At 42.5% G+C, this 14023-nt stretch overlaps 2 protein-coding genes across 9 annotated transcripts in view; both read right to left on the bottom strand.

Moving 5' to 3' along the window:
- Positions 1-1000, bottom strand: part of LOC102452200 (1-aminocyclopropane-1-carboxylate synthase-like protein 1) — a 38823-nt gene extending 37823 nt beyond the window's left edge. Inside the window, exon 1 of the mRNA XM_075922376.2 lies at positions 768-1000. Coding sequence (XP_075778491.2) covers positions 768-905 — 138 coding nt within the window. The 5' untranslated portion in view covers positions 906-1000. The remainder of the gene's footprint in view (positions 1-767) is intronic.
- Positions 1001-6816: 5816 nt separating this feature from the next.
- The window catches only part of PEX1 (peroxisomal biogenesis factor 1), a 44171-nt gene continuing 36964 nt past the window's right edge, over positions 6817-14023 (bottom strand). For 6 of the 8 annotated variants that reach the window (XM_006114471.5, XM_006114469.5, XM_006114468.5 and 3 more), the window contains 4 exons: positions 12939-13169; positions 9472-9669; positions 8704-8834; positions 6817-7117 (listed from right to left, as the gene is read on the bottom strand). In XM_006114471.5, coding sequence (XP_006114533.3) covers positions 7036-7117; positions 8704-8834; positions 9472-9669; positions 12939-13169 — 642 coding nt within the window. In that variant the 3' untranslated portion in view covers positions 6817-7035. Of the gene's footprint in view, positions 7118-8703; positions 8835-9471; positions 9670-12938; positions 14010-14023 lie in introns of those variants that run through there. The other 2 variants (XM_075922371.2, XM_075922373.2) reach the window with 2 other exon arrangements.

The raw sequence follows: 14023 nt of genomic DNA, 5'->3' as shown, positions 1-14023 counted from the left end.
GGGGCAGGGAAATGCTTCCTTGTGCAATGGTACAGCAGATATGCTCTTGTTCTTCAGTCACTAATGCAGCGAGGCAGCAAAGGGAAAGGCAGGAACACCTCCTTATTGGGGTGATTTCAGGTCAGGGAATAACGTCATCTAGTACTAGCGTCATCTAGTACTACCGGCACAAACCAGTTTAAACCACCATCTCAGACTGGCTCAGCAGCAGCATCCTCTACAGGGATTAGCAACAATGCATCTCTTTCCCCCTTTACTCCAGGTTACCCTACAGTATCCCAGGAAAGAGATGCCAGCCTTGCATTCAGGAGCCATCTGTTCAACTCCCTGCTCTTTGTGCAAGTCACCTCCCTCCTCCAAGTGTGAGCATAGCCTGGGTGCCTAGGTCAGGTCTCAATCTCGGTGAGTTGGAGAAGGGAACTGCTACTGCACAGAAGGAGCTGTGCACTGAGCAACTGGGCTCTCATATCGCCTCCTGTTCCCCTCCAAACCCTGCCTGCTGTGCACCCATCGCCTAGCAGCCCCTGCATCCCCACCGCCCCTTCATGTTCCCACCAACATTTTAATTGCTAAATGCGGTGCCCTCACATGCCCCCTCCCCACTAGTCCCCGCTATTCTCCTGTCTCCAGGCAGGGCGTTATCCCCCCCCAGCGCCCATCCCCGTGGCGCGGGCCCCTGCGCCCTCTCCCCGGTTGCGTCTTCCAGCGACTGACGCCCCCAACCTGCGCCCCCCGGCAGCGGGGCTCTGCCCGGCCGGTCCCCTCACCCGCGGGTTGCGGTCCCGGTCGAAGGGGTCGGCGATGTACAGGTCGAAGCCTTTGTCCAGCAGGCCCGGGGCGGCGCCGGCGATGCGGCAGCCCCGAGCGGAGAGAGCCGCTGCCGAACCATCGCCGCCGCCGCTCATCCTGCGCCCGCCGCTGACCGCGCGAAGATGAGGGGACGGAGGCGGCGGGCACAGGGAGGCGGCGAAGCCGGGATGCTGACAGGGAGACACCGCCCCGCCCCTGCCCCACAGCGCGGCTGCGCCGGCCCAGCGCGCCCCTCGCCAACAGGCTGCTGCCCGGGCTGCCGCTTTGCGTCCCCTCCGCTGCGCGCCTGCGCCCCGGAGCTCTCCCGCGGCTCAGCCGTGCGCCCGCTGAGGGGTCGCTGCGCGTCGCCGGGCGCCAGGCCCTGAGCCTCCCCCGGGAGCCGGGACACGCAGGGCCGCGGAACCCACCCGCCAGTCTCTGCCGCGCCCTGAGCTGGTCCCGTAGGCGTGTCCCGCCCAGGTTGCGAGCGGCTACCCCGGGAGGTGGCGCACAGGCCTCGGACCGGTCATGTACATGAGCTCCGCGGCACCAGGAATGTCTCTGTGATAGGAAACGTGCTCGCCGCCTTCCCGAACCGTTAACCCAGCTTCCCAGGACAGAGCTTCCTGCCCCAGGGTGCTGCGCCCAGGCGGGTTGGAAAGAACAAAATCCTTTGTGAGTCTCACCTGTGGGCGTGGAACACAAGTCGCTTGATCCAGGTTTAGCAGAATTAGAATGGACGGAGTTACTTTAGCTTTGCGTTGCTTTCCGTTTCTATAACATGGGTGTACTGCACGAAGTGCAGCCCAGTGCTGGAAGAATTAGGGGGTGTCTGTCTACACTCCAACGGCTGCAGCCCTTCAGTGTAGACCGGGGTGGGCAATAATTTTTGATGGTGGGGGCCACTCCCAAGATTTGGATAAGTGTTAAAGAGGCCACTCATTTCTATAGACGGGGTATGGGGTATGGGGTCTGGGATGGCAGTTGGGTGCAGAAGTGAACTTGGGGTAGAGGACTGGGGTGCAAGGGAGAGCAGAGTAGAGTATGAGGGAGTTTTGTCTTTCGATCTGGTCAGGGAGGAGATATGGACACAGGAGAGGATTCTGGCCTGGAGGAGAACATAGGAAGGAATGCAATGTCTGGGAGAGAGTTGTGACCTGGGGAGGCGAGGAGGTGGTGCAGAGGGTTTGGATGGTGACCTGGGGCAGATCCCATTGTCTGGTTTCTCTGAAGCCTGGCACCTGGGGCAGAGTGCCACAAGGAGCAGCTAGCTCCATGCCACTTTAAAGTGGCTGACTGCTCTGGGCCTGAGGAGCCCAGTGGGATAGCCCATGGGCTGGACTGGGGGGGCCTGCCCCAGTGTAGACACTGACAACCCCAAAGGGAGGGATTTTCCCATCATCACAAGCAGGGAAGGGAGCTGATCCACTGTGCTCCCGGAAGGGGTGGAGCACTGGGTGGCAGGGCCTTGGGTACCAGCCCTCAGCACCAGTTGGAGTGTGCCATGCCACCTTCCCTCCCAGCTCTTATTGCTTCCTGGAGTATGCCACATGGTATTCTGGTGGTGATTTAAAGGGCCTGTGGTTTTGGCACTGACACAGTAGCAGTGGCCACCATGAGCCCTGGGCCCTTTAGAATTGCTGGGCCTTTGTGTAGTTGCCCCCTCTGCTTCACTGTCAGTGGGATTGAGCAAATAAATCTGTATTCTGAGAGGGACTAGATAGTTCCATGGAAGGATATGTGTGTGGGGAATGTCACTGTCTGTGCAGGAACAAAAATTAAATGTGATAGAAGATGCACAGTGGGTTTATCAGAATTCATGCATATTAGAGGGTTACAAGAAGTTGGTTTTAAGTTAAAATTTTTAGCAATGTGTTCTGCTGCTAATGTTGGCACTGGTTGTTGACTGTTTCACCAGTGCCAGTGGGGCTTTGAAATACTGTCTTTGATTTGTGTTTGTTTCTCTGTTCTGCGCAATAACATACACGGCAAGCTTGGAGTGCTGGATCACAGGCAGTGTTTCGTGGAGCATAGGAATGGTGGTAGTAGTATCATCAGAGCTAAGGTGATGAGACAAGGGCTGCATGCTGCTGCATTTCAGTGAATGCTAAGATGGACTTTAATCAGTGGTTTCAACTACTTCTGAACTTCTTTTTTAATTACCTCTTTTTTGTAAGGAAACTTTCTTCTGTTAACTGTAGAACACTATGTATTTGATCCATTTTTAACACTCAGGATAGTGGTGTTTTTATATCACTATTCAAATGGGTACCAGAGAAATTCTATCCTCGCAGTTGTCTAAGGGTAACTTTTCTCAGCAGCTGCAGCTAATAAAACAATATTATGCACCAAAGAGACTTGTTGTAATTCTCTACTATTCTAACAAGGTCATGCTGTATTAGTTACATATTATTTACGTAGTACTTGGAAGTACAGTGACTCTTCCTAGAATGCTCTCCTCCTAAAATATTATATAACTGCAGCATGGGATTAGCTGCTATTAGATAACCACAACATGGGATGGATCTCTTACACATAGCAGTGCTTGTCCTTGATTAACCTCCAAAACAGTAGAATTGAAAAACACAAATAGCTTAAAATCCATCTAAGGTTTCCTGACCAATGCAGAGTGAACATAAGGGGGAGAGACTGCCTGAGTCCCCCACTGGCCCATGCTTCCTGCAGTGCTTTTGCCTTTGAAGTGCTGTTATCGACTAATCGAATAGTAAGTGCAAATTGCATCGACAATTCAGTTAGCCAGTTAATCTAAATTTAACATCCCTACTCAAGGCCACATAATCCTGGGCTGAATGACAGATTCCCTCACTCCTAAAATCATCAATATTCTGTAAAAAACAAATAATATTCTAAACCACTCCAAGAATCCATTCCTCTAAAAATTAGTGTTCATCTGGCAAATAATTCTATTAAGGATTTGGTTCTATGTCTCTCTTTTTTTGGGGGGGGGGGGGGGGATCATGTAGGACAGGGGTGGGAAACCTTTTTGGGTTGGAGGCTGCTGACCCACAGAAAAATTAGTTGGGGACTGCACACAAATGAGAAGCCAAAAAACAAACAAACCCCAAAACCTTACTGATGTGGCCCTGACTGAGGAGAAAGACACTCTCCACGTTCTCCTCACATACCAGAGCCTATTGTGGTCCAGGCTAGTAGATTTTGTGTGCTTCAGTCCTTCAGTAGTGAAGGGGGGCTCCACAATGCTAGGAGGGGGAGCACTGAGCCTCTGAGGCCGGATCCAGGCAACCCAGGGGCTGCATCCGGCCCCCGGGCCTGAGGTTCCCAACCCCTGATATAGGAAGTCTTCTGCTGACTAATACAAAACAAGATTTCCCTAACTATTGTTTTGCTTCCAGGAAGAAAAAAAAACAAAACCTTGTACCTATGTAACCTTGTCTGTATTTAGCTCTTGTTCCTTTATTTACCTACCACCTAGTAAAAGAGATTGGCAATTGAGAAAATTTCAGTTACAGCTGACAAGACAGACAACAGAGGTCTGAAAAGATAACCTTTTACTCAGTATAATAAGCACCTAGAAAAAATGTTAATTCACAGCTTCATATGTCACATCAGGGGCACAGGGTGCCATAAGGGATTGGTAATGAGGCACCGACCCTGTCAACTTTAGTTTAGTGATTCAAATATAGATTATGATGTCATTATTATTCAGTGACTTGGTGGCTTACTTGAAATTAGTGTCATGATCTCAGACTAGTCCATCTGGACACATTACAAAAATTACCATCTTGTTCACCATTTTACCTCCATAAAGTGGAACAGGAACAAATCTGTGCTTCAGTTTTAAGTTCATGAACTGGTGTGTCTGCTGGAGAAAAGTAGAACAGTGAACAGATGCTTTAAAAAATATGAGCTCATACTTGGATTGCCTGTCAGTAATTTCACAACCCACAACAGCTGAGAATCACTATGGAGGTTTATGCTATAGGGATTTCCCTTCTATCCCTGTTTATTCCTGTAATACCCCATGTGCTGGGTCTTGTGAGAAGGCTTGCATAGGGCCTATGACTAACTCTGCAAGTCTTTCACAAAAGTCATGGATTCTGTGACTTCTGCTGCAGCTAGTGAGAAGGCTTTCCTGAGCAGCTGGGGCAACCCAGGACAAATCGCACTAGTCAATGCTTGCATTGCCCCGGAGCAGCAATCAGGGACCATCAATGGCAGGGCTCCAACTGACTCCTGCATAGGGCAACTTCAGTGTCTAGGCCCAAGTAGGTTTCAGATGCCCCCTGGTCTGGAGTAACAGCTGCAGCTGATCTGAGGCTGCCAATCCTCATCCAGAGCAGCAGTATCGACAGGGCTCCAGGCGGATCCCCACCCAGAGCAACAGCATCAACAAAGCTCTGGGCTGCTTCCCCCCGCCCCCTTCCCAACAGCAGCATTGGTGGGGACCTGGACTTCAACAGCAGCAGCATGGGTGGGGCCACAAACTTCCCTTCCCCCACAGAAGCAGTATGGGTAGAGCCACGGGCCACCTTCTCTCCCAGCAGCAGCGGCATGTGTTGGGCCCTGGGATGCCTCACCCCAGCAGTGGCAGCACTCAGAGTGCTCCACCCAAGAGGAGTGCCCCCCTCCCAGAGCAGTAGTGTCCATGGAAGTTCTCTGCCCCCAGCATCTAAGATTTAGTTAGGGGTATTTTTAATTAAAGTCATGGTCAGATCAAGGGCAGTGACTTCTTATTTATTGCCTGTGACTTGTCCATGACTTTTCTAAAAATACTTGTGATTAGATCTTAGCCTTACCCATGACAGGTATGCAGTGTCTGAACTAGGGGAATTATTCCCAGGCTGGCTACGGGTCTCTTACGTCCCCTTTACACCATGATAATAAACCTGAATAAAACAGTCTGTAGACATGCTGCATTCCATCTGTTAATGTTTAGTTATTATTGAAGAATTAGTGAAGAAGAGATTATCTCATATTAGCTAAATGTTAATAGTGACCTCTGGATGAGTGGTATTACACACAGCAGCCCCAAGGTTCTACCATCTTTACACTAATTAGTACAGCATATCTGTAATAGTCTACTTAAGCTCTTGCTTGGAGATTTTTTTGTGTGTGTGGAATAGGGAAGGAGAAGTAAAATACCATTATTACATTTACTAGTTTCTTCATAAAAAAAAGTGAGGAGGAAGTGCAGTAGTGTGTACTATTGCAAGCCATGGAATGTAATTCTAATTTCATTTTGCAGAGTGAAAGGGTTTTGGAACCCGATGCAGAACTGCTTTCATTTTAAGACTATCAGTGTAATATTTGACACTGAAATACAACATTCTATTTAAAAACAACATACTCTGGCTGTGATGACGACTCCACAGAGCATTTTAGAACTAACTCACTATATTCTGATGCTTGTCAATATCCCAGTTCTCTAAATGGTCATCCCCTGCAGAATGTTTCCCCCTTAGAGTGCGTCTAAACAGCACCCTTCTGTCGAAATAAGCAATGCAATTTGCACTATGCAAATTGTGTACCTTATTCCGAGTCTAGGTCAAAAGAGCTTATTTTGAAATTTCAATATAAGACACTATTCCAACAAATCCCTTAACCCTTATGGAACAAGGGTTACAAGGATGCTAGAATAGCACACCCATTATTTCAGGAAATGGCGGGCGGATTGAAAGATGTGGCGTTGCTATTTCGGGATACTTCCGGTATCCCAAAATAGTTCCACAGTCTAGGCGTACCCTTAGATTTAAAAAGACCATAACATAGCTCAAAATATATGTATGTTTCCGGTGTTGTTTGTTACTACATTTATCCATATAAATTGAATAAATACCATGCTTGTAATGAACACCGAATTTTGATAAATCTACCTTAAAATGCCATTTAGTTTTCATTTTCTACAAATATACAATTGAAGAAAACAACATACATTTGTTGTGAGGAAGACATCTGATTAAACCATCAGTTCCTTCCAAAAACTGCACAGTAAGTTCAAAATCTGGACGTCATTGACAGAGCAACAGTGAGAGACAATGTAATCAATACTGTCCCAAAATTTTTAATACCAATTTGTAGGAAGACATTTTTGCAAAATAAAATGTGAAAAAAATGTATAGCACTTAAAATTAATTTCAAAGAAGCCTGTATTTTATTCACTGCAGTAATAAACCCATAGGAATATAAATCTTATTCTGATTTTATAATTTAAACATCTGACAATTTAAAGCTACATTTAGTGATTACATTTAGTGATTAAAATTATTATGCTAAAGTTACTTTTTGTCCTGGTCTGAAAATTGCATTCTGCCCTTTCCTCTTCTTGGGATGCTGAAAATTCTCATAACTAGAAACAAAAATAAGTAATAACATATATTACTTGCTATCATTCTTTTAAAAATCCTTATCAATTACACATCAGTGACAATGAAGACCAAACCAGTTGTGTGTGATTGTATGAATAATGCCAAGAGTTGTACATTTTAGAAAATGCCCTCTTCACACAATGTTAAGAATAAATTATGAGTGGTCACAGAACTATTTAATTAATGTGAATCTATCTATAAAGTCCTTTTCTATGACTTTTACTGCAAGATGGGACACTTTTACTCTTTATTAGCAACCCTGTAATATATAATATTAATAGGACAAAATGTATGTTACCCAGAATTCTCAGGTAGATCAGCAGATTTCAGATATTGACATTTGAAATGCATGTAAAATTTCCAGCACACTGTGAGAGGAAATTCTTATGATCTTAAATTCTGAAAAGCAGTGACCCAGAATCTACTGAAATAGTCAGCTCCAGGATCAAAGTCTTAACACCTCCTCCCCTAGATCCACCATAAAAAAAAATACCCCACAAGATCACGCAACTCTCCTTTCAGCTTCAGCTTTTGCAGGTGACTATGAAATTAGTTTTGAGTTGGCAATTATATCCATGTCAATGGATGTGAATATTGTGAATGCAGATTAAAACATTTTAAATTGTTAAAGAACTTTTGATTCAGAACAACTGCTCCTTTTCTCTATTTTCTCTCAATTTAAAAAAGTTATTAAACACAAAAGAACAAAACATTCAGAAACAAAAATCTACCCCTACCCAACCCAAAATATTTGACTTACTACACCAAGCAGCTGAAACCACTGCTTGCCTGGTAGAAATGCAGGATGGGTTTAAAATATTTTAAATATTACTTGAATATTTTGAAACATTAGCATTCACTTCAATGTTAAATAACTGGAGGGATTTTTTTATATTTTCATGAACAAAAAATTTGAACACGTTGTTCATGTAACACACCATCTCAGGGATTTAAGAATTTCTTGGTGCTATAGAAAGCAATGTAATTGAGTACAATGTAGCTGTAACTCGGAATCTGATTAAGAAAACTGAGTATAACAAAAACTGAGTAATTACATGGAGCTTCTGAAATGTGCTGAAGTGTGTTTTTATTCATAAAAAAGGATAAATGAAGTGAAGATATTTTTAGTAGAAATTGAGTCTGACCCAAAGCCCATTAATAAAAATGGGAGTGATTCCATTGTTTTCAGAGGTTTTTGGATCATGTACATAATTGCTTTCATTTTCTAAGTATCAGTTGTCCCCTTGAGGCAAATAGGTAGCTTCCTTTAGCAATAGTGGGAATTATGTAGCTGATTTAAAATGTATCACTAAAGTGCATTATTGCTATCAATCATAAGATAAAATAGTCTACATAACTGAAAAGCTAAACCCCTTATACATATTCAATTTTATTTAATGATGAACTGTGCTGTGGGGATTATATAATTTATAATATAATTCTGTTATTTTACAAAACACTGATATTAAACAACTCTTGAAATATTAAACTAAATGTAGTGTTCATGCATTAAATTTAAAAATAAAAAACTCTGTTTACAAATTTAATAACATATTTTACTACTTACAGTTCAACCAAATTCTTCCAGTCATCTTGACTTATAGATGGTCTTGTGTCTGCAAGTGCAGTCATTAAGTGGGACTGACTAATAATTAAAGTCTTCTTGGGTAATCCTGATTGGTTAGGGGCAACATCCTCCTTGAAGACAGAAATAAATAGCAATAGCTTTGTGATCTTTTCCAACATGTCAGCATTATTCTAAAGGATTTTTATCTCAAATGTATTATTAGTTCTAAGCTTATCTCCAGACATTAAAAACACAGGAATAATGTAGGTATATGAAGCTGTTGACCTGTTAATGCATTTTGTCAAATTGAATCTTCAACCTTCACACATTAGCTTTATTCTGTTTCAGTTTAATATTACTGCAGAAATAATGTATAAATTATGTATAAATGAAAAATCCTGTTTAACTGGCTAAACATTATGTTTAACCCATTTAATTGATTGCAGGCAGTTCCAGCTCCACTGGGCTGGAGTGGCCCTCCCCCACACCCACTGCAGCTCAGCTGGACCAGTCATGTCGCCGCCCCCCCCCGCTGTAGACAAGGGCAGCTTCAGCTGGCCGATTGGAACAACCCCTGCCTGTAATGGGCACCAAAGGGCTGGAGCAGCTCCCTGCCTGCAGTGGGCAGGGAACTGTTCCAGCCTCTACCGGTTAACAGGAACTGGTAAAAAACATTCACATCCCTAGTATAAACAGGAAAAAATTCAGACAAGGGGTGAACATTAATGGAAAATGTTAGGATTAAACAATATGAAAAAAATGCCATACCCCATTCTTGCTCCTGTAGTTGGCCTTGATTGCATTGATTTCAGCTCTGAGCTGCTCTATTTGTTCCTGATTAAGTTCTTGGAAACCTTCTTGTGAGGCGGTTCTTAGCACAGAGGGTTGTGATGATACTATATCTCTCAGAGTAATACCAGTTAAATCATGGGTTATGGAGTTTGGTCCAGACAAACACTGAGAGCTCTAGAGTGACAGGAAAAAAACACTAGGTTACTATTAATCAATATTTAAAACAGAGAAAATAAAAGATGGGGGAGACATTAGGAAAAAATTAATCTGGATGAGTGGGTCTCTATATGAGAAAGGGATACATTATCAATCTATGTAACTCAAAAAGGGCTTTTTTTAAATAAATTACTATGTAGATGGAATTTGGCTACAGTTAAAGATCCATGGTATTTTTACACTAGTGATACATTCAATTGGAGGAGCTGTAGAGAAAGGGAGAAACACTTGCACATATGACAGATTAATTTCTTTTTTATTGTTAGTCAGATTTTATATTGCATGTTATTGGAAAAATGTGACTTCTCCCGTGGAATTGGGATACAGTAAAATATTGATTCTCTTTGTAATGGAAAAGTTTTCGCATCAAGTCCATACAAAAGAGAAGTGCCAAAAGCAGGCTAGGTATTTAGAAATGTGGTCACTCTTTTTAGCATACTCCGAGAAGGAGGGCTCCATAGCCAACAAGCCAGAATCTTTAGCTAGGTTCTTTGAATATTAACCTGATCCTTAAAAAATAGGGTACAATGAAATAGGGTAAAGTCTTATTGTAACTTTGACATAATGAAAATTAAACAAAAAGGATTTTCTTTGCTTTTGGGAAAATATTTGCACTCACTCATGGTAAAACTTCTTCTAAAATCTGGAATGGATTCATTTGGATTGGAAGAGTTCTCTAGTGTATTATGTAAACCCATTCCTTACTATCATAACAGAATTGAATTTATTATCTCTAAAACATGTGGCAAGCCTGTTTTGGATACCTCCAGTAACAGCAATCTATAGATGCATTTGGCAGTGTATTCTACTATCTAGCTGACTTATTTATAAACTAGTTCTAAATACTTGATATTCATTTTCTCCGATGCAACTTATCCCTAGATTTTGCGGTTTTACTGCAAGTAATATAATACTTGCTTCTAAGAAGCATGGTAAACTGAATAAAGTTATTTTGAGGGGTTTAAGATTTCAATAAATACCAAATAAATGTATTCACTGAGAATAAAAATAGAAAACAAAATATTTGACTATTACTGGCCAAGCTTTGTTTTATTACAGGTTGTACCTCCCTTAACTGGGACTCTGGTCTGGCAAGGTACAGGGAGGCTGGGCTGCGGCGCAGGAGCAGCAGGAGGAAGGGGGGATGGCAACTCATCCAGAAGCCCCATTTTGGGGGATGCAGAGAGGTAGGTGGCGTAACAGGGACTTCTGGTCCCTGTGGCCAATTGGTAGTGGGAGACTGGCAGTGGCCATGGAGCTCCAGCCCCAGCCACCAAGCTCAGGGGCCAACAGCAGCAACCTGGGAGCTTTGGCCCCAGTGGCAGCTGGGGAGCTCCAGTGGCAGTTGCAAATCACCAGTCTGGGGAGCCATGGCTGGGCAGGCAGCAGCGGGGCCGGGCTGGAGCCCTAGCCGGGGGCAGGTCTATCCTAGGAGGGATCTCCCCGTGGCTGGCAAAACCCCTTTTCTGGGACTGGTCAGAAACCGAGGGTGCCAGAGATGGGAGGTCCAATCTATACTTCTGTGGTAACAAAATTATATTTTATGTGACCCTCAATAAATGGAAGCAAGAAGTTGCCAAAGAATTATGCCTCACTTGAGAGTCTAGTTAAACCTTTTGGGAAGAAGTGGCTACCTGAATTATTATGCCACTAAATTATTTTAAAGGAAAAATATTTAGCCAGTTAGTGTTTTAGTCTGATAACAGGCTGTTACATCTCACTAGGCAAATAAAAATTTCAAATTACCAAGCTTTCTTCAAAATGATTAATATATATTTTTCTATACAAAGACCGCTAATAAGATTTTTAGAAAACCCCTATTACCTGGTGCCAATTTGAAGACAAGAAAAAAATAAGATTTTTATCAGTACAAGGTACTTAGCCTAAAAAAAGTTTTTCAGGATCTAAAACATTTTTATAAATCCATTTCATATTTCACAAACTGTACTTAGTTTTAGAGATGCTAGAGTGCATGACCTATGAGGAGAGGCTGAGGGATTAGGGTTTGTTTAGTCTGCAGAAGAGAAGAGTGAGGGGGGATTTGATTGTAACCTCCCTTCAGGAAGTTGAAGGCTGCTAAGAGGATAGACAAAGGCTGTTCACAGTAGTGACGGATGGCAGTACAAGGAGCAATGAATGGTCTCAAGTTACAGTGGGAGAGGTCTAGGTTGGATATTAGGAAAAATGATTCCACTAGGAGGGTGGTGAAGCACTGGAATGGGTTACCTAGGGAGGTGGTGGAATCTCCATCCCTAGAGGTTTTTAAATCTCGGCTTGACAAAGCCCTAGCTGGATTGATTTAGTTTGGATTGGTCCTGCCTTGGGCAGGGGGCTGGACTTGATGACCTCCTGAGGACTCTTCCAGCTCTATGATACTTTTCAAAAAATTAAATTTACTTTTTCATATGTTCACTGCATCACATACATTCTTAAATATAGTCACTTTTTTTTTTTAACGTCTGTTCTTTGATTTTTACCACAAGTTGAACTTTTTTGATGTGTATCTGACATGTGAGTCATAATGAACAAACCATTGGATATATGACATCTATTGGACCAGCATTAACAAAAAAGTTACCTATCGTGTCTGGTGAAATCCCATTATGGTGAAATCCTGAGTCTGACACAAATAAAGAGATAAAGGAATCACTTGTTTAACGGGGTAGCAATAAAACTACAGAAGTTCTGTTCTTAATTCCAATCAAAAACTGCAGCTAAGATTTTTTTTTTTTACTATACAGAAGCAACCTTTTTGACCAAATGTAGTGCACTTCTGGAATAGCTTACTGGAAACTGCCACATTAAAGGTGATGGCAGTCTCAACATTCTGATTAACTTGGCTCTCCAGCAGTGTATGCTGATTTAAATGGTTCCGTGTGTGTAATACGGTGCTATACAGCCTCAGTTAAATTTTGAAGAAAAAACCCTCATAGTTTACAAAGAAAGAACGAAGTTAGACATGGCTTACTTCATTATAAAATATTCCGGTCTAAGATTCTGTCAAACTGCAGAGAAATCAATATAATATTTTATCAGTGAACCTTTCTCTCTCGGTTTGGGAGAAGATGGCATGAGAAGGTTTGAGAGATAAAGCATTGAAACTGTCCCTGTCTTTTAAATTCACAGTATCTGTTTTCAAACACAAAATATTTTAATTTGTACATTTTTATATTGTCTTCCCTAAAAAAATTAGAATACGGGTCAATTATGGAAAAAGAGACAATTACCAGTTCTGAAGGAGTTCCATTTCCTAGCTCTGATTCGTAGGAGCTTCCAAAGTAAAGACGATAAATGTTGGATCTTGAATCTTCAGGAAACAACTCAGACATCTCTAGGGAAATAAGAGACTGCTCCAGCCCTCCTTCTACATCCCCTGCTGAATCATCTGAACCACTGCTATGGTTTAAGAAAACCATAGAAGAGAGACTGAGGTCACTGTCTGAACTAGAACCGATATCCTGGGACAAAACAAGAATGAAATGTGAACCATTGCCAGAGGCTTTAATTTATTCATACATAATTTGCTATTTCATTTAAAATTAATGTTTAACAAACAATTTAATTTGGGTTGGTTCTGCTTAATTGCTGATTCTAGCAACCCCTCCTCTAATGTGAGGAAATTTCTAAATATTTTGCAGAGAAAATTCTTCAGAGTTAACTGGAACTTTTTGCTTCTGTGGGAAACAGAAGAGTGATAATTTAGAGAGACAATATAATGTCTTATTGCAATGCTTTGTGTAGGCTGCATCTAAAAAGGGTGCAGCTAACACCTGAGCCTCATTAATAACAGCTGGAAACTGGTCACACTTATCAGCCAGCAGATACTCAATAAAGGTGATATTTTGAATGACTGCATTTAGTCATGAAAGCTTGATCCTAAATTTAAGTATTGTGGATGAGTAAGTCCTTCTGCTGAAAAGATCAAGGTGTTTTTGGTCTTCATCAGATAGTGTGGCCTTCACCTGGTGGTACATTTCACATTTGTTCACTGAATTCACAAGTAGAGAGTTAAGTGTCAGATGAGTGAACAGAAATTCAGAGTCACTAGAGGGGAAATAATATCTGTTATTGGCCTGTTTGCATTTTGGTGGAATTGTGCAGGAGTCTGATAAATGGATTTGGCAAGATCCAACAAGGGGCAGGGCAACTCAGCTAGAAGGAGTCCATTGGAGGATGTCCAAGACCTCATGCTGTGACTCTCTGAACTCTTCCAGGAAAATCTGGATGGAATCCATAATGAACTCCATTAACTCTTAGAAGTATGTGAAGTCATCAGCTACAGCTGGGGAGGGAGGCATCTGGGAAAAATGAA

This window comes from Pelodiscus sinensis, chromosome 2 (genome assembly GCF_052426305.1).
Source record: "Pelodiscus sinensis isolate ZL-2025 chromosome 2, ASM5242630v1, whole genome shotgun sequence".
In the NCBI taxonomy this organism is placed as follows: domain Eukaryota; kingdom Metazoa; phylum Chordata; order Testudines; family Trionychidae; genus Pelodiscus; species Pelodiscus sinensis.
This window is presented reverse-complemented; position numbering and strand designations above follow the sequence as displayed.